Source organism: Hermetia illucens, chromosome 1 (assembly GCF_905115235.1).
Source record: "Hermetia illucens chromosome 1, iHerIll2.2.curated.20191125, whole genome shotgun sequence".
Taxonomy (NCBI): Eukaryota; Metazoa; Arthropoda; class Insecta; order Diptera; family Stratiomyidae; genus Hermetia; species Hermetia illucens.
In genome coordinates, this window is record NC_051849.1 from 177,760,004 (window position 1) to 177,787,550 (window position 27,547).

Genomic DNA, 27,547 nt, shown 5'->3' on the forward strand with positions numbered 1-27,547 from the left:
AGGACGATTTACACTTTTCCGTAGATTTATTAGTGTAATTTGAAGTTTCTCTTTTAGAGATTCTAATTTGTCCATTTAGAAAAAGCAAAGAATAACATTTTCAGACATCTACTTTTATATTGTTATATTGTCGTGCTTTCAATCATGTGATATAAATACTAACATTATTTAGAACAAACAAAAAAAATCATTTATTATTTATTACTATTACATTTATTAAACTATCATAATTCTAATTTGGAACAAACATTTTTTTTTTTTATATTATTTTACTGATTAACTTTATTATTTTTTTTTTTGCATTTTTTTTAAATAATTTATTTCTTTTTTAACTTTGGTTATTAAATATTTATACTTGTTGGTCTCTTCTGGTGTAGCTGCGATTTCCTCTAACCGTTTATATTTTATGAACTGCCGCTGGAGTTCTCTTCTTCGTCCTCCTTTAGCGCTGACAGATTCGTTATTGGATAGTCGTTTCGTACGTTTCTTATATTCTTCTATCGTAAGGCGTCGAGGTCCCGCAAGTTTATCATCAACCGTAGTTGTCGATGTTGATTCTGACGGCTTCCAGCGTGGTGGTTGCTCTCCAATTTTATATAGTGTTATGCCTCCATTGTTTTGCTCTGGTTTTTTGAGCAATTGCCAGATTTTCTGGTAAAGCTGGTCGAACTTTTCCCCAATGTCGTTCATTTACACGACCTTGATTTCCAAATTTTCACGATAATAAGTAGAAACGCTAGTAAGCAGAAGTCTTTAGACTGTTACTTATGTATGAAGTCTTTAGACTGTCACGGTCGCCATGTGATGTGTCACCTTATGTGGTTGTTGCCAGTCCACTTGGCAATCCCTGTGATGTGCCACCTTATGTGATTGTTGCCAATCCACTCGGCAATACCTTATTCTTCTTTCTTTCTAGATTAGATTATGGTTAGTCGGAGCAGCTAAATGCCAAAACTCCAGACTAACCAGTTATGGGAGCAGCAATTGCCTGAACTCCACAATGACCTAATCAAGCAGTGTAAATTATGGGAGCAGCGAATTGCTTGGACTCCACAGAATGAAACACGTTAAGCTTGAGTTTGATAGTTCCAACGAACTACGTATTTTTAATTTATATTTCCTTTTTTATACAATTTTTACCTATACTTAGTAGGCCGGTACATATCAATTTACAGTATTTTAGGAAAAATATTACATAGTAGGCAATGATAAGTTTACAGTATTTTTAGAGAAAATAATACATAGTAGGCGATGATAAAGTGAATAAGTTTACAGTATTTTACACACTGTTGCAATTCTTTGTGATCGGGACATCAATGAAAGTCCCAAATCTAAATTTTACCGCAATGTTGCCCTCCCTGTCGCTCTATATAGTTGAGTTTTGGCCGACTAGCAAAGACAATGAATGACGCCTCCCGATAATGGAGATAAAGTTATTGTGTTGGACTAGTGGCGTAACACGCCATGATCAAATGCGATGTGGGGGCATCTGCGATCGGTATTGGATGGTACCGATAATTTGCGTTGACCAGAACTCACTTGTCAATATTGGTGAGAACATCAAAGTCAATGGGAAACGAACAAAAGGCCACCCGCAACTACGCTGACATAATATGATGATATGATACGCTAGGTGGTGATTTGAAAGCCCCTTACTCCATCCTGATCAAGCCTATGCCCGAGCAAAATGCCGCGATCGATCAGGATGGGTTGATACCGCTTCTGAGCGGAGCAAAGGCTGAAGAGGAGGAAGAAGTCTCTGATCAACTCTAGCATCTTTCAAGTACAAATTTATAGGTCAATTACTTTATTTCTTCTTGGCCCCTGGAATGTAGGTGGGGGCGAGGAACTGAAGTGACGAAATAAATTAGTTTCTCTCCTCTAGGATTATATTTGCTATTCCCCCAACAGATACTTTAAGTGCTGACTACACAACTTATCAAGAGTTCAAGATCACTTGATTGTGTGTACGCCACCAGATCTCTTAATTCTTGCGCCGGCGGAGAATACACAGAATCATGAAGTACGTAAGCGGAGACAGTCATCGCGCTTTTCCTGAGAACAGTATTGTTTAGCATGTTTACCAATTTTTTGGATTTCCTATCCTAAAAGATCCTGATTAACAGATTTTGTTAGATCGAATCCATTGCTGTTGCAGTCATTCTTAACATCACGGTCTAATTCACTAATCCATATTTGCGACTCAATTCATAAAAGTGAATGTGTTCTGAGATGCGTCCATTGCAGTCAGATTAATCAATAATAACAACACTTTAACACAGCACCATAAAACTTTGAAACTGACTCACGTGCACAGAGCAGGCGTTGACTTAGAGGTGTTTCAGAAATTAGCGACGCAGCGGAAGTCAGATGCGAAGGACCTCGTCGTCCTCCCCAATAGTCATCGATTCTACAGGAATGCCGGTCGTCCTCCAAAGTTCCGACATGTGAAGAATCGATTGCTTGCACTATCCTTTCAGCACTTTGTTGTGGAATTTCTTGATCCGGTACCACTCCGAACGCACAAGTTTCCGTTCCGTCCAGAGGTCTCGGTACAACGCTCCCAATGTCGCCGATATCTAAGGAATCACACCACTCATGACAAAGAGGAGAGCATCCTCTGGGCGTACAGGAATTCGTTTATGAATTAAAAAATAGAATTGTCCTACAGATAGCAGCAATGCTTCTCGCTTTCGGGGTCCTCACCGGCACCCTGTCTAGATAGCTTTTCCAGCTGAGTGTTATTACGTGGTATTTCTAGTGATGAAATTATTTGCAATAAAAAAAATTTGTTTTTCCTATTCGCTACTGTTAATTTTAACAAGTCCTTGTTAGCACTAATGACGGGAACAAGTAGTTCCCGAAATATCGGCATTTGCAAGGTCAATAAATTAACACTAGCGAATAGGAAAACAAACTTTTTATTATTTCAAATAGTTTTACCAATTCCGTCGGCCCAACATACACTGTTGCTGAAGTGCGCAGCAGGTCATTCCCCCCTCCCCTCAACCACGAACAATCGCCAGCCAGCACCCAATAATGTATAATATGAGCAAGTTTATAAAAAAATATAATTTTAAATGATTTAATTGAAATTGGACTATGAAATTTAAGGGAATGGGACCAGTTGTTAGATTGCTTAACAAATTCAATTAGATGAAATATCAAGTATTGTATTTAAATGAAGGACGGGATGGGAATTGTGAAATAAAAAGGGATTGGGAAAACTAAAGAGTTAAAAAAAAATTTAGTATAAAGGGACGATTACACATATTTTAATGTATTATGTGATCAAATTTGGCCCCAGAAAAGGCGAATGGAATACTGTTCCTATCGCTACGACGCAGACACTACATATTTATTAAATTTTTAAAAAAGGCGCTTTCTAAAAAGGTGCGTTCCTCAAGATAATTTTTTCTTACCAAAATTTGGATCAAGGCCTATTTAGACACTAATGGTACACTATAGGATTACAGCACCCTGTAGGATGTGGTCAGCATTGCTCAGACCCATGATTGACTGGATTAGCTAATGTTTTAAAGAAAATTGCGCTCATTGGTGAAAGTTCAATTTATTGCACACAAAGAGAAATATATATATTCACAGATGCGACATTGTTATGGTCTTAATAATTTCACGACTTTATTTTAATTTCTTGAAAATGGTCCAACAGTGGATGAAATCACTTTTCCAGTTCTTAATGCTTCATGAAACCGAAAGGCGATTATTTGAATGAAGTGCACGTTGAGTGTGTAGAAACGAACAGTATTTGTGTAGAACCTTTTAGATATTACCAAATGCTGTTGCAACACGTTTCGTCTTATGGTAGATTTTCATATTATACTACGTTACTACTGTTAACATTCAAAACTGAGAAAATATGGTCCTGATTTGATCGTTAATATTCCGAATAATTTCAGGTTGGAAAGCTTAATTAACGGAGTGCTCAATCTAAAATATTAAAACGGTCTAAGTTAATTATTCACACTAGGCAAATTCAAAACACCACGCTACATACGTATGTACTATACTTAGTCGTATGTACAAATATGTATTTACCCGAATATAAACATGTTCTATGCTATGTAAACTGGTACACGCAAATGTAGGCTAACATTCCATTCAAAACACTAGTTTTTATCGGCAACACGTGCTTCCTGCGTAATGCAAAGTAACGTACAACAGTCAGCCAAGATATGACCATCATTTCCTCAAGAAAAATCAAAGAAAGCACATGCACCTTGTAATGCAATGTAGGTATCAACAGATCGTGTTGTAATCAAATTATAGAGACCTTTTCCCCGTTAGTGTTTATGATCTTAATTTCCGAATTGAGGCTTTCAGATGTAAAAAATGCGTCGTAATATGAGTCAATATCATTCAGAAAAACACTTTATTAATTATCCAAATTCCACTCTACCTTGATGAATGAGAGAAAGTAATTTCTGTAACACGTACATTGTCTATCACATTTTCCACTCATTTCTTCATCTAAATTTAATTTCTTTTGGGGTCATTAACGCTTCAACACACAATTTGCATTAGGTTAATGCTCCGCTAAAATCAATTTACGGTTTTTACTGATGGGGTTTCAAGATGATGATGGTTACCTCCAATGCATCAACTCTTTATGGCAGTAATATCATAAATTTGCGTCATTGCGCGTAGAAACTGCTGAATTTTTACGTTCAGCACTTGCAGATTTCAGCAGTAATGAACCACTCGGATAGCTTCATCAACGTCTAGTTTACTACGTTTTTTTTTCTGGAAAACAAAACTGGAAAATTAACATGAAAATGGTGGCGTCCGAAAGTCCGAAATCAGAAAACGAGTGCCAAACGGAATTACTTTCGCCAAAAAATTTACATCTCATACATCGGGAATTTGTATTCTGTGGGTTTATAGGTCGGTTCTTATGATTAGATCGCGTAACAACTATTGGACTCACACAGAATGCTTCCATGGGACCATATGGAGTTGCAGAGCTGATTGGAATGCTCGTCATGAACCAAGGGGCTCGCTATTCAGGTTGCAACTGAATTGAATATGGGAGTTAGATACATTCAAATGACAATGTCGTACCGCCGAATTGTCGTCAGATATGCAGAATGGACTGCGGTGCGTAGGGAAAGTCAATAAATTACAAATTTATGAGCTTCTGGGTTGGTGACGATCTGATAGATACGTGGTAGACGCATCTCAATGAATTTGATTAAAGCGAAATGCTGACAAAATATGCCCATGCAAAACTTGTCTGAAAGAAGTTTTCATAATGTGGTGAATTTAAATATTATAAGCAGAATTTGATTATGATCAGTTGATTAGCAATATATGTTGATGTACCATTGGTAAAGGGGTGCTACAAGGAGTTGAAGCTCGATCCATGGAGGCAAAGTGGGCATTGGATACTAGTGTTATTTTCTGGTATCACGCACATGTGTGTATTATATTTAGAAAGTATAACGTTATTAAAGCTTAGAAATATGACGCCTTAGAAAAATGATGTGTAGATCAAATGAGAAAAAGCGTACCAGTGTGGAAAGTCCTTGGCAGACCTTCATTTATTTATTTGTCATAATATATGATAATAAACAATCGGGAACTAGACTCTTTAGGTATGAAAGGTTTAATTATTTTTTTATGTGAGTCATTTAAGGTTCATTTTAGGCGGGACCAATCGTTTCGAAATCAAGTCAATTCAATGCCTGTCTGCCTGTCTGCCACACCCGATTTGCTCTGAAACGGCTGAACCTGTTGTCAAGAAACTCGGTGAGAACGTGTGGTCTGTGAAACATTTTACTTATTGAAAGTGGCGTCATTTTCTGTTGCGTTTACCGGAGGGGGGCTGCCCTCACATATGAAAGGGGAACAAATCAAAGGGCTCAATTAGTAATTTTCGAAACTGGTCCCAGTTTTGATATTGGCTGAAATATTGGGAAGCGAGGACTCCAAATGTGAACCCCAAAAATTGAAAAGTGAATCCCACCGAAAATCTACACTAAATCTAAGTAACAACATAGGAGAAAGTGTTAGTGGGTCACGACACGTGAAAAATCAGCCGAATAGAGGAAGAAGGCCAAACTGCATTGAAAACTAGCTTTCACAGGCATAAGTGAGTCCTATTTCACATTCAGAAATGAGTTTTATAATTTTTATTATGAGTTTTATATACGAGGCAGCAATGGGCTACCCTTTCCACCCCCTCCCGCTCACCGCTATTGTGCCAGGAATTTGTGGAAAATCTGGAGAATGAGGTTGAAGAGACTGACACACTGGAGATTCTGGATTAGATATGTGGACGATATATCTATCAATCATCAAAAGGGGACGAAACAGGGACGATTCTTGAGAAACTCAACCGGGTGCACAGAAACATCGAATTCACCATGGATATCGAAAAGTAAATTTAAAAATAATCCGGGAGCATTTACAGGAAACTGACTCAAACGTAACGAACCACCACATACAGCTCAAACCACGATTTCCATCACAAGATGAACAAGAGGGCGGCATATAACTTTATGATCTACAGGATGGTTACAACACCACTCAACGAGGAGAGAAGAAAAAGGGAAACGATCTACTTCCTGGTTACAGTTTAGAAAAACGGGTATAATCGAAACATAATCGTAAATTGGATCCAAAAGAAACTACGATTCCGAATCCGCAAGAAAGAGTGGCAACCCACATATAAAGTCCGTGGTTTCAAAATATGTAATAGAGCAAGGACACAATTTGTCATTGGATAACGCATTGCAGGAAATGAACAACGCTGCGAGATTAGACCTATACAAAAGCCTCCACACCTTCTTAGCAAATCCGTAATCCGGGGTGAAGAAATCGACGCGCCTATCGGATGAATTGCGGTGACGTTACACTGTATTTCAGCAGCTCTCCTCCAAATACCGTCCCTACCTTTTGAGGTAATCATGGGGCATTGCAACATTGGGGCTCTGTTGCAGGACTGACTGGTTCCCCATGACTCCAATAAAATTGGAGACATTTGTTTAAATTCTTTTAATGGGGCCCCATCAAGACGAAGACAGTACCCAAAACGGTTAAGAGTCGCTTAACAGCACCAGAGCGGCTCTTCGTCCTTCGATGTTTTAGCGGTTATGCCGTCTACCACCAGGGATGTACCTATGCGTCATATGGTTTGGACGAACCAACTTAACGAATTTATCGTCCGCGCCTATTACCGTGTCACGGATTTGGAACGGAGGCCGACTCCATGACGTGTCCATAATCCGCTTTCCGGAACTAAGCCATGTTCCGGAGCAGAACGTCGTCAAAGAGTATCGGATGATAGTGAAAAATAATTGAGTTAACCTACCAACTAGGCAACAAATTTTCCACAAAGTTCCACTTGAGTTCGGTTTGAGGTCATCAACTTAATGGTTTGAACAAAGGAGCAACTCGAATACTCCACCTATAAGGTATTCTATGAACCCAGTAATCAGAAGTTGAGTGATTGGGGATGTCGACCCAATTTATAATGAGGCTTTGACCGCATTTCAGGTCGCATTCGCAGAATATGCTGAGATTTTCCCAGACATTAGGCAAAAGATCCCAAAATTAAAGTTTACTTCGGCAACAACGAACATCACTACTGCCGTTGACAGAATTTTGGTTGATTGTTTGGCTAGTGAGATTATTGCGATAGAGGTTCATAGTCTGGTCCGCATTGCAGTTGCCACGGTTATTTGTCTCAATAATTAACAATTTGGAGCGAATAACAGAGGTACGAGTAGGACGAATTTACCATTCTAACCTGACCTCGATCAGGAAGAAGACTACTGGAAACGTGTTTGGAGCGAACCCTGCCGTTGCAATTTAGAAGCAGCTTGTCTCTCACACCTTACGCGTTCATGCGGGAACCCCCCCGCCCCCACCGCCGAAATGATCATGCTTAACGTAACTCAAGCTGACGTAGAAGCGGCCCTTGATAAGGCAGGTAATTGGAAGGCGTCAGGAGTTGATAAGATTCACAATTTCTGGCTGAGGCGGTTCATGATCACTCACAGGGTATTGACAAATCATTTTAATCAGATAATTGCCGATCCTAAATTAGTTTCAGAATTTTTCACCAAGGGGATAACTTTCCTCAGCCCCAAGGAACAGGGTGCCTCTTGTTGTTCATAATGTCGACCAATTACTTGTCTCTCTACCATCTACACTTCAGTTCACTTCAGTTCTGTGCGCGAACATTTCAAAACATCTTTATGTTCATAAAGTGATAACTGAGGAGCAAAAAGGATGCACGAAAGGATCCCGAGGCTGTAAAGAATAGCTTATAATCGATACGGCAGCTGTAAAGCAGGCTGTCCATCAGAAACGGAATATCTCGACAGCTTATATCGATTTTAAATCAGCCTTTGTATAAAATCAACCCGAATGTCGTTCTTCTTCTGAGAACAGTAATGAAGAATTGGAGCACGAAGCTATCGGTATCCTCACGAACATCAGGAAAGTTACCAATCATGCGTGGCATTTTCCAAGGTGACTCTCTAAGCCCACTGTGGTTTTGTTTGGCTTTGAATCCACTATCCCATCTTTTGCATGAAAGCAAATATGGGTTCCAAGTCAAGCATGGCATATTGTCGAAATGTACATTAAGTCATTTGATGTACATTGACGACATCAAATTGTATGCCAAAGACGAGAACCAACTTCGCTCCTTGCTGGACATCACCATCCAGTTCAGCAGGGATATCGGCATGCAGCTGGGTTTGGAAAAATGTCGCATAAAAACAATTGTTCGGGGAAAACACATCGACAACGAAGGATACAGCCAAACTAACATCCGAATTGAGGGTGTGGATTCGGACGACGTCTACAAATACCTCGGCATATTGCAAGCAACAACACCTATTGTGGCAATAATGAAATCTAAGTTGCTGGGGGAATTTGAACGGTGTCTGGATCTTGTCCTTAAAACTGAGCTGTACGGGAAAAATAAAATCATGGCAATCAACACCTTCGCCATTCCCGTCCTTCTTTATACTTTCGGTGTGATACAGTGGAGTAATACGGATTTAGAATCTGTCAATAGACAGGTAAGGGTAGTTCTTGCAAACAACAACATGCACAATAGAGCTGCCGAAAAATTGAGGATCACTATCCTACGTCATCAGGGAGGAAGGGGGGTACTTGATTTGAAAACATTGCATTATAATCAAGTGCATTCTCTTCGATGGTTTTTCTTTGAGAAACAATCCTCTAGCCAATTACACCAGGCTACCGTCATGGCAGATAATAAATTATCTTCTTTGAATTTGAAAAGCATCTGGTTCTGTTTCTCAAGGAAAATGAGCGTGCTTCATAATCGATGTAGCCGTACCATTGGACCGGAACACGCCCCTTGGCGGATGATATGAAGCCGACTTAGAGATTACAAAAGATCGAAGTAGTACCAGTGGTGATTTCAGCGATAGGATTAGTCCCGGAAAATTTACATAAAATGCTAAAAACGCTCGATTTTAGGACTGGATTATACATGGAGATGCAAAGAGCACTTTGCGTTGAAATGCATCATCGCTGTGATGCGGGCCTTTGGATGTTGCATTCAGTCCATCTTTAGGTTGGTCGCCCCTCGTTGCCGTTGAGCGAGAAGATGGTCCGTGGACTTTTTTTAACTATATGAATATGTTAATGAAGTTTGCCAATTCCGATATATATATGTACGTTCTTAGCGGCACTATTGAATTTACCTACATATAAGTATTATGTGAACTTAAACCCTTTGCACGCGGAACGTATCGGTTTAAAGTTCATGCTTGGGTTCCAGCACACACTCGAAAAGAAACGCAACTGTATAGCGAGCTCAAAGAGTTCGCCCCACGCACAAGGTTGAAGTAGAATTCCCGAGAGAGTCCGCCTTCAGATAGTTATCGCGGTTCCCTACTGTCACATCAAACCTATAGCAAGAAATCACGTGAATTCAGTACAATTCCGGATTGGCGACCACATATTGGATATGTGGGTGCATGAATAAGACATGTGGAACCGGAAGCAGAAAATTCCCAACAAGGCGTGATTCAATCGAAGACGCGTTAATGGCTCGCTGAATCGCAGCCAAGGGCGCAGATTGATCTTCATCGGGAATTATATAGTCCCAGGGGAGGTAAAATGATGGTTGATATTAATACAGAATTTCCATTGAATTTCCAAGAATATATATAGAATGTTTTCTCAACTGTTATGACCTTAACCTAGACTAGAATCTTGCAGTTAGAGGTCTATCAGAAAACGGCTCCCAGGTCAAGAGAGCGTGCCTTGCGGTAGCCGTCAGAAGCAACCCATCACCGGATTCGCTCTGCTACCACTTGGCGGCGCTTGGGGACAGCAGCACCCTTCAGAGCCCCATCACCTTACTACGATTAGGCATAGAATGTTCAGCTTATACCGTTGAAATTCCCGCTCAAGTCGGAGAAAGCGAGCATTTTGAGAACCTTCGCTACTGTTGCCGAGGAGCGTGCGCACATTCTAGAAACCAATCATAGCCCGTTTTCGATAGCTATTGGTCGTTGCCGTGAATGCCACGTCTATCCGAGTTGACTTTTCGGTAGTAGTTTCAAAATTTGGTGGTTACTAGTCTACGAAGTTGTATTCCTTTTACTCGCCACTTACGACAAGTAGGAGGGGCTTTGAATGTACTCTTAAACCCCAACTCGCAGGGTATCTGTTATCGCTCCGCTTACTAGGATTATATCTCTCCATCACATGTTTGAGTAATGTGTTGTCAGAACGCACCTTGACATTCACATCCTTCGCGATCACATTATCACCTTTAGAAAGCCTCTCTTGGCCTAAGTGCGGTTGGTCATAGAAAGCATCCTTTGCAGAGCATGTGGGATTTACTACTCCCGCTCTTTGGTGGAATGGGAGTGATACTTTCAAACGGGGTTGTCCTGGACACTGTAGTAGTAAATTTAGCGTCGCAGACCCTAAAGACACTGTCTTTTATGAACGCGCAGCAAATTTGTGGTTGAAGATGATTGCGTTAATATTAAAGCCTGAAGCCCAATTCCAGCTTTTTTAGTTGTGTAAAGTTCCTGCTTCAAAATGTATTATCTCAGGTCTTAACGTAAGCCAAAGAGAAATCTCATATGAAGTGTTATGTCAGCATGATGTCTAACACAATGTGGCATACAGCAATGGGGTCAGTTATTGCCATAATGAATATAGTGCTCTCTGAGGTCGGCAGGTGAATTGTAAATAATTGCCAACAAAAGGATTTTCGGTCCCCGAAAACAATCAGAAATGAAAAGATACCCTTCATCTTCAGAGAAAATGTTTGAATTTTATCGATTGGGCACGCTTTTCTTTTAGATGGTAATCTACATATTTCTTTATATTGTAAATAATTCTGTATAGAAAATATGAGTATGTCCTTTTTCTGTCACTCAGCAACTGAAAAAACTAAGTCGTATACATAGGAATGAATACTGGTCTACCCTTATGTACGTACATTTTTTTGATGAAGTGAAAGGTGGGAGTTGCACTCGAAAAGGATCAAGAGTTAATGGATGTTCACTTTTAGTTGCGCGCTACATCGGAAAGTAGGATTAGAGCGTCGACTTTTACCTTGCTTTACTTGTTAATGGACTCCGAATATTCCATGATGTGCGAGTACAATATTTTGAATATTTGATCGTCTATAGAGAAGGCTGAATTGAAGAGGATGACATAAGGTTGTCTATACATGGAAAAGTCAATATGTTCCAAATTTCAGAAACAATTCAATCGGTATTTTGAATGGAAGAGACTGCAGGTCTCCTCCTTTTTAAAGCTGCTTTGTTGGGAACTTACTTTGCATCCCATCTATGTATGCATTATGAATAGCATTGTTGAACTACTTCAAGTGCTAATGGGCTTTTCAATTTGTTTTATAAATTTTTCGAGGAGTTCCAATTTCTCATCGATATTTAATGCCATCATATACCTACACCGTGAAACGTTCGGGGTCATATGTCGGTGGAGTAATTGTAATCCTCATTCAAAATTGAAGATATGTATCTCCAACCTTGTGCCTGTTAAAAGCTTTGCTCCACGAGATTCTATCTAAATGTTTTTCGAAATCATGAAGTGCTCTATCAAAAATATAATATGTACGTTTGTACATCGGTACGTTCTCAACACGTTCCTGTGATTCGTAGATAGAGTGTTGTCCCTCGATGGTTCTATGGCTTTAATCCCCCAAAAAACAACTGACACTCAAACAATATAAACTCGAGATAAAATGATAAAACTAATAAACGGATGAACGCATTGTAGACTGAAATGAGAGAAAGTACAACTACATACTATCTATAAAAAAGGATAACAAGAATAACTTACTGTGTTCGCAATAGTGACCATGCTTGCCAAGCGGACACAAGCATAGATATCCGCTTCCCGGGAACTGAACGCAAGTCCCTCCATACTGGCACGGATTATCCTCACACACGGATATCTCACATGTCGGCCCCATATATCCTGTAGGACATTTGCATTTCCATTTCTCTTGTTTCGTTCCTCCCGGCTCGGTGGCAGGCTCCTCGATTTTAATGCATGCCGCCCCGTTACGACAAGGACTCGATAGGCAAGCCAACGATCCGCACTCAGTTATACTAAATCCGTCCAGGGCATCTCTGTTATGGAAAAACGGGTTGAAGAGAAATAGAGGAAAATGGATTAATAAAAAATCATAAAATCGTAATTGTTATTACTATCATTGAAGAGGTTTTATGTTAGAGCCTAGGCCAAGTTAAGCCCCTGTCGAAGCTTGGTATTAGGAGCAGAATGGTGAGAGCAACGTTATCCTGCGTTGGGATTGAAACTTTTGGCAAGTCGTAACATTATTTCGAATGTGTATGGTGAGTGTAATATATGGATGCACCCGATAGATATTAATTTGATGGTAATTGTATGGTTTCATACTTTGATTTGGTGATTATTGAAAACGTATTTAAGTGTGATGATTGCTTTGATAGTATTCCATCTATTTTGGGTTGTAAAATAGAATTAATGTGCAAATTGAATAGCCAAAAAAGGGCATTCCTTTATTGATCAAAATGGAAATTTATTGGCATCTATTTTACTAAATGGAATTTGGGGAGGTTTTTACTTCACATACTTTGATTATTGTTTTCTTTATGAAATTGGAATTCGAATCCGAGAGGAGCATGAAAATAATAGAATTTTAGTGGTGAAGGTTTTTTGGTATAGGGGATGTGTGATACGACTGTGTTTGAAATCATTTCGACATTTCCAGTTCATTATTTTCCTCTGAATTTTGGGTCAGAAAATTATTAATGTGAGGTTTGGAAGGTTAGGGTAACTGGGGAGCTACAGTACACCTATTTCACAATTGGGGATCACGTTGTGGTTATGATAGCCAATTGCGTCAGACAACCTTGTGTATAGTCTATGCTTAAGTAGGCAGTAGGCAGGGTGTTGCTTTATTATGGGGTTCGTCTAATTAGTAATTCCAGGAATGGGATTGGCTTTCCATGGTATAGAATCTATTGCATTGAATTTCAAGAAAGTCGTACTATAGTAATGTGTTTGGCAAGTTGGTCACAATATAGGGAAATCTTATCTTTATTTTGTGAAAAATGTAGTGACGGCTTTTAGGCAATACAGCGCCTTAGATTTAGAAGTTTAGTTGATTTCATTTTAGTTGCATGTATAAATGGTATCGAATTGCTTCTTTCAAATGCGTTCAGGAGGAAGGCCGCGAAGTTTCAATTTTACACTTTAACAAATTTGAGGGGATTTTGCTTTCTCACATCAGGAATATGCAATTGTGTAGTAATAAATGCGTGACCTACCCACTGCAATATCCGTCTTCTGAAAAACACGGGTATCTGGCCTGTAAGCCGATAAAATTCTTCATTTGCTAATGTCTTAGATCAGAATGATATGACACAGACATGAATTTAGCTGGTTTTGAGATGTTTGCATTTCAAGATTAGTATTTTTGTACATCGAACGTTTGGTGCCGCCGTTAGTAGAAACAATGCTACCTAGATATATAAATTATTCGACGCTTTCTAAGTCCCACCCCACCCATTAATGCAAATAGAAGGGGTTCAACATCCTGTCAGAACCTTGGTTTTATTGTTGTTTTTATCTTCAGTCTGATTCTTTTGTTTTCTTTTTTCAGCTCAGAACCATTTAGTCAAGATCCATGACTCCGTGAGAGAGCAAGCACTTCGGCTATCAATGCAGTGGAGGTGTTTGAAAAGATCCAGAGGCTGCAAGGAAAAAATTTCCAAGCAATTCACCAAGCCCAGGTGATTTACTTCGTTTGAACGAATTGATGACAATTTCGCTTTTGTTTGGGCGAGCAGTCCGTATCCGCGCGTTATAATGGCCTGCCATATCATTCGCAAGGGGTGGAATTTCATCGGATGTTGAAATATCGTGGGGAAATGCTTCTTCCACCTTTTCAACTCGTCACCGTCGTGGATGAGAAGCCTTCCATTAACATCCCTCTCTGAATCATCGAAAAATGTACGACCACCTGCAAGCTCTTCTGTGATGCGGCATACGGTAGCGAAATCATTGATATTCGTCTCAGCATCTGCTCTCCTAACCAATGTTAGAATTTCTTTTGTTAAGGCGGATACTACGCTGAACTTCTCGTACTTTATCTCGGTAATGGAGCTGCAGTGCCTCGAAGTCACCACTGCTAGCAACTATCAACAGAGTTCTTAGCTTCTTACCTTCATTGATCCACAACCAGGTCTTGTAACGTCCCTTTGGGTCGTGCTACGTCCTTGTGGACAACTTCAACCTCATCAGATATAAAGACACTTTTGATGGTGACTTTTGGACGAGTTGTTTAGAATTTGTGTCGCTTGGGCAACATACAAGTTTTCCCAAGTTTTCGAAGAGATGATCCTCATTGAATTTGGGAGGCCAACGCTCTGTTCGCCTGCGAGCACATGTAGTAAACAACACTACACTATATGGTGAATCTGAGTATTTGTTCATTGCCCGTCAGTTGAAGTCGAGGGGATCTTGTGGCAGGCTGGATCATCCTCGTCCATACAGATTATGTGACCCGCTCGCCGCAACCTGTTGAGCCGGATTTTATGCACAACCGGACGGTCATGGTATCGCTCATAAATTTCGTCATCGTGTAGGCTACGGAATCGTCCATCCTCATGTAGGGGGCGAAAAATTCTTCGGAGGATTCTTCTCTCGAATGCGGCCAGGAGTTCACAATCACCCAAGTCTCCGAGAAACACATAAGGACTGGCAAGATCATTGTCCTGTACAGTAAGAGCTTTGACACTATGGTGAGGCGTTTCGAGCGAAACAGTTTTTGTAAGCTGAAATAGGGTCTGTTGGCTGACAACAACCGTGCGCGGATTTCATCGTCGCATCTGCTAACGGTTGCGATTTGCGGTCTGAAAGTTGTAGTCTCCTATCTTTATTCTTCCCGTTTGATTAGTGCGATACGATGTTGTTGGTTGGTTGGTTTTTGGTGATGACGTTTCCACCATATATTTTCTCTTGCCTTCACTGATGTGCAGCCTAAAATCTCGCGCCAATCGCTGGCTGCTCGATCTGGATGAAGGCAGTTTGTATGCCTCGAGTCCTTCTTCCCATGATGTCGATATCGTCTACAGAGGGCAGTAGTGTGGTGGACTTAAAGAGGATCATACCAGTCAGTCTTATCAATTCGTCGGGACATCGAATTTTCTCATGACCATCTACACTTCTACCCTGGCTATGCTATCATAGGCGGCCTTAAACTCGATGAAAAGATGGTGCAACTTATGTCCATATTCCTAAAGTTGCCGCACAGAGAAAATCTGATCAGTTGCCGATTTGCTTGGAGTGAAACCTCTTTAGTATGGGCCAATGATGTTCTGGGCATATGAGGCTATCAGACCTAGCAAGATAGCGGAGAATGTCCTATTGATGGTACTCAGCAACGTGATACCTCTATAATTGCTGCACTGCGTGATATTTCCCTTTTTATGTATGAGACAGATAATGTCTCGTTGCCAGTCGTCAGGCATTGATTCACTATTCCACACCTTGAGCATAAGTTGATGATCCGCTTGGTGTAATTGGCCCATAACCAATTCGGCTGTAATTTCGTCGGCTCCTGGCGACTTATGATTTTTTCAGTTGGCGAGACCTCCAACTCACCGATATTCTCGCTGATCTGTTCATCAAAATACTCAACCCATCGCTTCAATGTACCCATTCTGTTGGAAATCAGATTTCCCTCTTTGCCTCGGCAGGATGAGCATCGAGGAGTGTAAGGCTTCATCCTGACTTGTTGGTAAGACGCGCGTTGTGCGTTTGCTTCCTCTACTTTTCTAGTTGACAGGCCTGTGGGCTCTGTCGGGCTTCCTTTTCCTGTCTGTGAAGTTGCTTCTCTACTTAAAGGAGTTAGTGATAAATATCTGTGCGTGCCCGCGTTCTCTGAGAATGCAACATTATTCGGTATGCATCATTTTTCCGTTTCGTTGCTAGTTTATATTCATCATCGAACCAACCGTTCCGACTTTTTTTGCAACTGGGGCCAATATGTGGCCGTATCCATGGTAACGTTTTTCAGGTGATTGTAAAAATCATTTGTTGATGCTTCATATCCAGGACTTCCGTTTTTTTTGTGACTATTGTGGCATCAATTTACTCCCGTAACATCTTTACGGGTGGCTTCAATGTTAACTCTCACCTGATTGTCAGAGGGGATTTTAGGTGGTGTTGTTTTTCAAGTCCGGAGCACCATGCCAACGAGATAGTGATCCGAGTCTATATTGTATTCAGAAACCACTATCGAAGTGAAATTTACAAAATTCCTTGCAACGATATATGGACCACTGGCATATGTGTACAACAGCGAAAAATCAAAGGAAGTGCAGTTCTTTGTTTGGTTTACTGACCAACGAAAGAAACATGAATGCACACCGAAAAGGAACGTCTGGTTCAGTTGTTGGAGTCACATTCGTTGGCACTGCACTGGTGCCTAATATGACTTAACATTTTAATGACGATTGAATACCAGGTGATTTTATTCCAAGTAGGGAGGGGGCCTGTAAATCTACAAGGAACAAAATGGGTGGAAGAAGGGAGTGTTAAGCAATGGTACAGCAAACTGCCGTAGAGGTGAGGATGAATTAGGTATTCACAGAGCGAATGCGACTCAGTGCTGAAATAGTGAACTGCCTAACCTTTGCTCGGGTCGCTCGGATCGAAAAATTGCGCGGATGTCTAACAACCCTTTAATCGCAAGTGGCCCAATTCTTTCATCTAGAAACTGCTCACATCACTTTGCAGTAAAGGAAAGCCCCTCCTTATTCTGTAGGCCAAGGTAAGCCTTGATACCATATTGAGTGTGTAGGCTACTAAAACAGGAGTTTTTACCACATTTATGTACTGTGTCGCAACTCTTGACATCACACTGTCGAGTTTCTTGCAGAGCGCATTGATTGTTTAATAGTCAACGGCTTAAGCGCATTGCTTGTCGTGACGCGAAAAGTTTATAAGGGCAATGCCGACAATCCTCCAGATAAGGGAGGCTCTGCCACATATTCTTCTTTTTCCAGAGATATTGTCTTTATAGACTTTCCGGGGTGGATCATCCTCATTCATACGGATTAAGTGACCCGTCCACTGCAACCAGATTTTATCGACAACCAGCGGTCATGGTACCGCTCATAAATTTCATGGTTTTATAGGTTGTGGAATCGTCCATCCTCCTGTCATGCTTCTATGTGAATATAAAGGCGGGACTCCCAATTTACATTTTTTTCATTCATTGGCAGTGGGATTTGTATCGTGATTTGATGTCGGATACCCGCCGATTCAACTGTGAATGAGTACCTGAGTTAAATCAGGGTAATGGTATCGGGCCAGCGCAATGCTGCCCACATTGCTTTCTACAGTGTACTGTAGTGTACCGTTACGGTTTTGAATGAAATGCTGTAACACACTTCCAGGCCCTGATCCAATATGCCGCCGATTATTATTATTGAGAATCTCTCTGACTGCTAGTGAGGTTTTACTGTAAGAGGGACGAGGTTTGCCGGCTAGCGCAAAGTTGACTTGTGTTTGAGAGGACATCATTAGGCCAAAACAGCGCCTCAGGGAGGCAGCAGTGTGAGATTCAATTTTCTTTTCAAGGTATTTGGGAGCGAATGCTTAGGAGGAGGCATAGTCAAGGATTAGTCTGACAATCTCTCTAAATTGAGAGCTTCTCTAGGGTGGGGTCCTCAGTTGGCCCCCGTGGCAAATTTGATGACCTTCGTCGCCTTCTTGGTTTTGTCCGAGATGTATTCAATGTGCTCCTTGACTGTCACAGAGGCAGCGATGATTCTTATCAGGAAAGTGGTTGACTTTTTGAACTTAATGTAAACGTTATTGATATTAAGGCTAAATATATCGAGCCGAGAATGATGAAAAGCAATCGTGCATGATTTCTCTAGGTTGACAGGAAGTTTAAAGAAGTTACACTGATTTATGAAGAGATCCGCCTGTTGGCGATTTTCTGCTTCCTCCCGGGAGTCACCAGAGGCTACAATTAGGAAGTCATCAGAATATTGAAAAATTTGTACTTTGCTGGAGCATGATTCCTATGAGGAGGGATAGGTCCATTCTCTCGATATGTCTCCTCCTTAGGGTTCTTCAAAATTTCTGTGTCTTAGCCTTTAGCGCGAAGATATGGATTGTATTAATTTACTAAATCCTGATGGCGTCCATTTATAAAGAAAACTTGTTCATTTCTCAACCAGACCGGGGCCTTCCCTGCTGGTTTGGCTGAGGTGGACGCCCTACTTTTTTCGATGTTTGATTTTTGGCGTGTCGTTTTTTTGTAAATTAGATAGTTAAAAGCACCTATAATGGTTCTAGGAACGTGCTTCCTTGGGTAACAGATAGGTTACGTCTCACTGGTATCTGAAGCAGAAGAAGCTTCGGATGGCGAGTCAATCCGTCGAGGATCCTTTTTCCTGGTCCATACACAAAAGCCCCGAGTATTTCAGCCAATTCTTGTTTTTTTTTTAATTTTAGTTTGATTTCGCATTCGTTTTAGTAATTTTTCGCGATTTTTTTAAACTTCTAGTGATTTAAGATCCTGGTACCATCCATACATAAGACATATGAAGCTTTGAATAAGGTGTGAGAGGGACTGTAGTGACGAAAACGGCTCTTCCACATTCCCGGATGCAGGTTCATGTCGATTTCAATGGAGCTGCGTTTAGGTGTTATATTGCAATGTTGTTTTGAGAATACATAAGCCAGAATGGTTTTGAGGCAATAGCTGGGTTGATAGCCTCAGTTGGGTTCGCCGAAGGGTTGCTGATATAGGCACTATTTATGACCTTGAAGCTACTGCTTATTCTTACTGATAAGATTGGTTGCAAACTAATGAATATTGAATCAAATAGCAAAAGTCAATTAAGTGTATTTTCACTGGGGACATGTCATCATCACCGCTCATACAAAGTATTAATAATTTTTGCTCAGACGAACGTACTCAATCTCTACCCATCAACGGTGAATTCTGCTCCTGAGGGCCTATTTTAATCACAAGCCTACACATGAACGCATTGTTTCGATCCAATCCTCCATTAAATATTTCCATCACGCAAAGGGGAAAAACTATACAGTCACGTTGTATGTTATACCGGCGCTGACGAAATACTCTTTTTAATCACGTGTAAACAGCATCCCCCTGTGAACTCAATTTAAATTTTTAAATATGGAAGTGGAGTGGGCGAATGGGATAACAAGATTTGTGGTAAGCTATATAGGATGGAAGTGTGCATTTGGGACGTCAAGAAAAGGCTACCGAAAACCTGAGAACAATGTTTGCCCGAAGAAAATTATTTCATCGAACAATATTTGCTGAGGGCGCAGCCTTTGTTAGTGTGCTTCTTGTCTTGTGTAAACTGCCAACATATCCTTTAGTAAGCAAACTGCAGAAGGTTGTACAGCGAAAAGCTCAAACACACTTTGTGACCTAGGTAGTGAGCACATACACTTTGCTTGGTTGAACCCACGTGCATTATTCTTTCTCGTTAGCGAGAGATTCATGGTTCTAATTGAAAATTCTGCTTCTGAGAAATACTCATTATCCGCATCCTGTATGGATATAGGTAGATATGCACATTTTTTTGAATCTCACGTTCATTCTGTCGGAAATATTGTTGAGTGAAATTTCCCTCATGTTTATCCAACACACTCGGCGGTGCTGACAAGAGCCTGCAAGACGATTTATGTACTATAACAGCGAGAAATGGTAGATTGGGAGACGCGAGAAGAATATTATGCAAGGATTTTTGGAGTGGAGAGGTTTATGGTCGATGGGTTGACCTTGTTTCTGGAGATTACGCGGTCTCGCTCTTCATGACCTTTTCGAAACCTTGACGGAATATATCAAGAGTGACCATGATTTATACCCATTCATTCATTGATTTATGTATTTCTTAAACTCTTCCCAGTTAAGTCGCTTCCTCGCAAAGTTGTATGTCTATTGGTAAGAATCACATCCTGCAAAGTGATAATTCAGTTTGCAGCAAAGTTAACAAGTTAACTGATATAACTTGTTAACTTTGCTGCAAACGGTTCCAGTTTGAACTTCTTTTGAAAGTGTTAGATGGGATGCGTTGTGGTTCAAGTCAGGTGTCCTACTATCATATTTTGAAACTTTGAATCTTGCCTCATATCTAACAACTTCAAGTAGGATTTTCTCTTATATGAACAACTACCTTTCGAAGTGAGGCATGAAAACAATAGGAGACTAGATCTTAAAGGATAAGGAAGGAAAATAAAGAGCACTATCCTTTTAACCAGGACAACAACAGAATCTATAATCGTCGTGTAACAATTATTTTGGGAAAGGAGGTGGCCAGCTAATTGCATCCAATGGTTTCTCCTAGCAGCTCAAAATGATGTAGACTGTCATGATATACTCTTTGATCGATGTCGAGTTCACACATGAGTGGCTCATGTGAGGTTCCTCGAAGTGGTAGCGAATTTCTGTAATACATGTGCCTGCGAAACCACTGCGTCTAATGAAAATCACTGGAGTATACAGAAGGAAAACCGTTCGTGCCTTTTTTAAGGGGGTCATCCCGTGTGTCCGATCCGCAGAATCGAATTTTTTTGACATCAATTGTATCTAGTTATAATGTAGAATATATGGGCAAAGTGATTTTTTGATATTCGGAGTCGTTCGAAAATGATAGTGTTAAACATGTGATAAGTGACATGCCAGATTTATGTCGATCGACGTAATAAAGCTCGTATTTATCGGTCCGAATGATGTTGGAATGACTTCGTTAAAAGGACAAGAATTGAAGCCAAAGCTGCACATGTGTTTCTTGAAGAAGCCTAAGGTTTGTGGATTAGGTATAGCAGATTAATGACCAGTTAAGGTTTTATGGCTAAAAATCGCATTCTATTTTTTAAATGCGTTTTTCTCGAAACTGCTTGTTGAAAATCGGCTGCCACCATAGCCTAAAATCTATCACACGAAATTCTTTGAAATTTTCATCACTTATTCAGAACAGATTTCTACGGTTCGCAAACTAGGATAATTGCGATTCATTCAGTGGTTTTTTTTATTCATTGAAGAAGCCGTGAAAAAACGACAAAATTCATAAAAAAAAGTTTAACAAGACACCAAAAATTTAGCTTTGAATATTTTTTAATAATCCTAGTTTGCGGACTGTAGTTAAGTTTGTAGGTTAAATTGCTGTTTACTTTTCTTCTTTAAGATGATTGCAGCACCCTCTAGCGTGGCAGCAGAAAAACACCTTTTTTTGGAGATGGATTTATAAATTGCTTTGTATTTCAATAACGAACTATGCGATCCGACTGGAAAAATTACTATGCACGCTCAAGATATTAATAAATCTATGGTGAAAAATTCGTATTTGTATCTTTATCCAGTTCTTCACAAAAAATTTCTAAAAAAGCCAAAAAAAGGGCCTTCACACGGGATGACCCCCTTAAGACTCCTTCCCTGTCGTAATATGAATGGAGTTTGGCAAAAGAGTTTAGCAGGTGGTTCAAATATTAGTATGGGGCCCTGTCAATTCAGTTGAGTTCCAAAGTACAATCGTCCCTTTTCAATCTTTAATAGCGAACCATGGAGTCCAGAATAATAGTATATTTTCCAGCTGTCATTGTTCTTGTGGCTCCACTGGCGGTCGAGCTCCCTAAAGCTTACCTAGTTCGTGCTTGGGAATCCATACGCCTTCTATGTGTTTTGGATGGCTGGATGGATGGATTGATTTTGCTTTTATCGTCTTATAAGTTGCCTCTCTTGTGGACGAAACCTCTAGTTCTGGTTTTGAGAAAAGTAGGCAGCTTTGTTCAGAACGAGGGGTCCATTTGCCACAAAAGTGTGAAACAATTTTTACCCAATGGGTTCATCATTAAATGAATGCGGGAATCGCTTTTGGGAACGCTATTCACAGTGTAAAGGTAAAGGAGAATCTAAAGAGTTCCGAGGTATATGAATAATACTCGTTTGGGATTAAGCTGATTTCTGTGATTTATTATTTTCAATAGCAGTTACATATTCGACGCAGAACAACAGGTATATATTATCCGTGCCCCATTGTTACGGGGGGAAACCACATTAGGAGGTTTTCAGAACCGACTTTTTTAGTGCTAAAATCGTTAGCCTAGCTATCCGAAAATACGCTGCCGAAATTTCAAAGCGAAATTCGTGGCCCTTTAGATTTGATAGGGGTAGAGGCGAGCGATTAAAACGTACAAGCTCAGGGTCCACCCCATTAGGTAGCCGTTTGATGTCCTTATGAAATCCCGTAGCCTTATGTAAATGGTGTATTTATAAATACTTGGCATCAGTCCCTTATATGAGTGAAATTGTATTTGTTTTAATTGTACTTCGCTCGTAATTAAAAGTAATAAATATATTCATAATCGAAAGCAATTTTGTTTCAAACGTATTTTCTTTTAAAATTTAGGGGTATAATTCCTTATAAAATTAGCAAGAACATAAACTAACATTTGGGATGAAATCATATTTTTGAGGGTGCCTTTTTTTGCATAATTAGAGAAGAGCAAGTTGGAATACCGGAAGTTGGTGTTTCGGGTATAAAGGCTTTGTGTTCATCTTATGTGAGAAATTTTTACGATCATTTTTCCATTCGTATGTAGTCACAAATCCAAAATATTTTTAAAACTGTTTTCATGTTCGTATATTGAGTACCGCTTGTGCAATATACAAATATATCTATCTGAATTAGGCACTACCCCAAACCGTCAATGACATGTACATATAAATATATATATATGCCTGTCTCGAGTAATTGATAAAACTAAAACGAAATATTTCCCTGCGACACCCCATTCATATGAGCTCACTTTGTTATGGTATTGACAAGGTGATAAGATATGATGACCTCATACATGTTTTCGAAAGCATCAAATTCGCATAAAATGCAAAAGTTTCACCTTCTATAACTTTATTAATAATAGTTGGATTTCCTTCAAAATTCCCAAAATTATACCCTATGATATATTATGAACTTAAGTGAGGCTTCCGGTCTAAAATATGCAAACATACTATTATTAACTTTATTTGTGCAGATTTCGGAACGGGATGTATTTTGAGGCCTAGATTTCGTTTAGATACACCACTGCAACTTTTTTTCAGATTTTTCGGTTGGGCTGCTTCTTAGAACGAGATCTGTTAGACATTTTGACGGCCATATTTTGAACCCCCATCCCCTACATTTTACCCGATATCAAATGTGCGACCAGTTTTGGAAAATATTAATTGAACCCTTTCATTTGATATCACACGGCCATATTCTGTGAAAAAAAAATTGACATCCTCCTTTCGCATGTATAGCTCGTCCCCCTCTTAAACTTAACACAAAATAACGTCACTTGCCGTATGTAAAGGGATCCACGGACCACATGTTCTCAATCGGTCCAGTCATTTTCGAATAAATCGGGCATGACAGATAGACAGAGAGACATCGAATCGATTCGAATTGCTTCACACAAGACCTTAAAAATGGTGAAAATCAGAAAATTTTTGAAGAATAACTGGAAAACTTTTGATTTTGATAATAAGTTAGTGATGCAAAATTAAAAGCTTTTTAGTTTCAGACAAAAATTAGAGTCGCTATACCTCAGCAGCTGGAGAACTCTAGGTACGACCTTCAGTGGAATTTTGTCGCGTAACTCTTTTATTTTTAGATTAAACTTTTCCAAGGAATTCGCAAAAGTTGTTCGGAATATGACTAATATAATGTCCAAATTTGATTGAATTCCAAATAATTTTTCCTAATAAAAAAAAATCTTACAAAATTACAAGAAGAAAGGCTTTCTAATGTGGTTTTCCCCTAAATTTTATATGCTACCACTTCCATGAGGTTAGTAAGTAGCGTGGTGGTGGCTTGCACGTGAACCCATTTAATGATGTACTCACTCACTAAATTGAAGATCATGGGAGCTAGATCATCTCTTTGTTCTGGGCCTGGATTTGTATGCAACTAAAATTGCATTTTGATTTGAGATTCGGCACTATCCATTGTCAAATACTTGGCAATATATACGATACTGATTTGCTCCCTGGACAGTAGTTTGATCTGCTAGTATAGGATCCGAAATAGCTTTTTGAAAGTTGAAAGTTCCCCTCTGATGTGATCATTTCCCTTTGCAAGGAATTTTCGCAGCGTAGAATATATGGTTTATTGCGGTGATCAGGGAAGTGAAAGCTGCCGGGGATCACAAATTTTAGAACCGTATACCGCATCATGAAAGAACCTGCATCTGATCGAAAACCCCTCGATGGTCCTATGAGGGACAATCATTTGTAATGAACTAAAGGGGGACTGCGATGGTCAAACGACCATCCTGAGTGGCCGAAGACGACCTAGAAGGAAGCGCTATCCCAAAAACCTAAAAAGTTGGTGAAATTGGCCGGAGTGCTGCACGCCTCTGTGCTAGCCAGGCTTGGGTATTAGGGGGGGGGGATCCTGTGAGCGCTACGATCCTTCACTTGCCACCAATGTTTATACCAATGTGTGAGGCAGCATCGCATCTTGAAAATAATCGCACCAACATAGGAATTCGCGTAAGCATAACGAGTTAATGATGAACAGTTGGAAAGATGCAAGGAACATTTCACCACGGCTCTCAATCATATCACATCTGGTGAAGTTCTGCTTCTTGTGGATGAAATGACAAAGACTGTCCCTACAAGCGAAAGGGAAGTCATCTCGACCATCAATGTACTCAAAAGGAGTAAAACGATTGGTCTTGACGGTCTCCCCACAGTGTTATTTATCGCTACACTTGCAGTTTCTGCATATCTGCTACTTCCACTCGCTCGGAAATCTTGGGAATCCGAGTGAGCGAAGTGAAAGAAGAAAATTGAAAAGTAAGAAGGACATACGAGTGAGTATCGCGGAGCCATCCAATAGGGTTTATCGTTTGAGTACCATGGCAGAGACGGAGCTGACTTTCGAGCAAGTGTGTCAACGCTCTGGAAAAGTGGTAAAAGTAAAGGAAACAATTAATCCGGAGGAGCAGAACATTAACAACATCAAATCACGATACAAATCCCACTGCCACCAGTGAGATTTGAACCGCGACCTTCCGTACGACAGCCTTGTGCTCTAACCACTCAGCCATCCGGACACACGGATTGCGTAAGATCATGTGAAATGCATGACTTTGCAAAGAGGCCGAAAAGATGAAGAAGGAAAGTACATGTTCCAATGTGAGATTGGAACTACATTCGGAAGGGGATTTATGGTTAAGGATCAATTGATATCGCTGCAGGATCTTCAGCCCAAGAAGGAAGGTAAACGGAAGTCGCAATCGAAATTGGAAGGACTTCGCAGGGAAATTAAGGAATTTAATGACGTTGTTAACTAAATTAGGCAAAATGGATAAATGCCGGATGGAAATGGAATTGGAATATCTGGAGAAATGACCAAGATTCGGAAGACCAAATAGCGATGATTCTTGACGAAAATCACTTTGGGAAAATTGTGTGTCACGTCAATGTAAATCGTAGTAATGACACCTAGCCTGGACACACAAATTTATATGACAGTAGGCGAATATTTAGTTAGGATAATTGTTAACAGATGACTCTAATGCCGGTAAGAAGATCTTTTCAAAGGCGTAAAGTAGTTTTCTAGTAAAGTGTTTGCATGCCTTACTGGAATGTTCCACGGGGTATAAAAAGGACGGAAATCCGCCCACAAAGTCATTCTAGTTTTAGAGTTAGAGCAGATAGCGTCGGTTATGAATACAGTTCGAATGTACCGGTTAAAGGAATTGTTCTACAATTAATTATGCAGTACAGTTGTATAATTGAATGTTTGATAAACGCTTATATTAAAGTTATAGAACGGGTTTTTGTTTAATACTACGCAACCCAGTGACACGAGCCTACGTAAAGCAAGTAACGTAACTAGTGACGAGTACAAATAACGAAGAACGTAACAATTGGTGACAGCGGTAGGAGTACGTAAAAGCAAATTCGTAACAATATAGTGAATGTACTGCTTTCTTTTGTGGATTTCCTGCAGCGACTTAATAAAGTTTTATGGTCGCTAAGTTATGACAGCTACTGCTCCTCAGATAAATACGAGATAGTTTCAAACGTTTGCTAATGCCTATGCGTATGCAGGAATTGTCGCGGTTATTCTTTAAGAAATCCCAGGCAAGGTATGTGGTGTGCCATTTAGTATCATCTAAAACAAACTGAAATTGACAGGAAAGTTGATGTAGTTGATTTAAGTTGTGCTTTGAGTTGGAGACATTCTCCCAAAGTGAAAAATGTGAGTTTTACTTGAACGTCAACTTGAGTCACTATTCGGTGTAGGCTTCATTTTGAACAAAATCTACATTGGTGGCCAGATTTGGCCCTTATTTATACTTTCCTCTACATGAGCCTTCACAATAAGGAGGAATCCCACCCACTATCGGGCAATGTGAAGATTCAAAAGAACCGAAAAAAAGCGCTAGCCACCATTAGCGCCTTTTGCCTTAAGATTTGATGAATGATCATGTCTATGGCAAGGGAATGCTTCCCAGTTTTTTTTTCGGTGAACGATCATAGTGAATTGTATGTACAATTTTCGATCGGATCCAATTGAATTCCTTGAGACTTAGCATTGGCAGATCTCAGCATCTCCCTCCCGTGAATTATGTCAAGACATCACAAGAAGAACCGGTTTGATAGGCTTAGGTTTTATTCCACAGTTTTGGGTTTCAGTTCATTACTTTTCCATGTCATGGTGAAATTATTTCCAGAATATCTAATTTCCTTCTAAGCATAAAATAGCTATGCTCCTTTTATTCACGAACATTCTAAGCCTTTCACTTCTATGAAAAGATTTTTATCCCTCCCAGCAATAGACTCATCTTGTATTCTTAGCAACCCCTGTGAGGTACATAATATTTTTGCTCTTTAAACTTCGCACTTTTTCACTTTAAAGTTCGCATAGGTTTAATCTTTTACATAATAGATTTCTGTCCCATATGTAAATGCGACCCACCTTTGCCAGTTTTGTGAACCAAGCATACATAA

General features: G+C 39.9%; 1 protein-coding gene across 1 annotated transcript in view; it reads right to left on the reverse strand.

Annotated features, from left to right (window-relative positions):
* Positions 1-27,547, reverse strand: part of LOC119658570 (protein eyes shut) — a 230,622-nt gene that overhangs the window by 24,842 nt on the left and 178,233 nt on the right. The window contains exon 8 of the mRNA XM_038066021.1: positions 12,340-12,632. Within this exon, the coding sequence (XP_037921949.1) occupies positions 12,340-12,632 (293 nt within the window). The remainder of the gene's footprint in view (positions 1-12,339; positions 12,633-27,547) is intronic.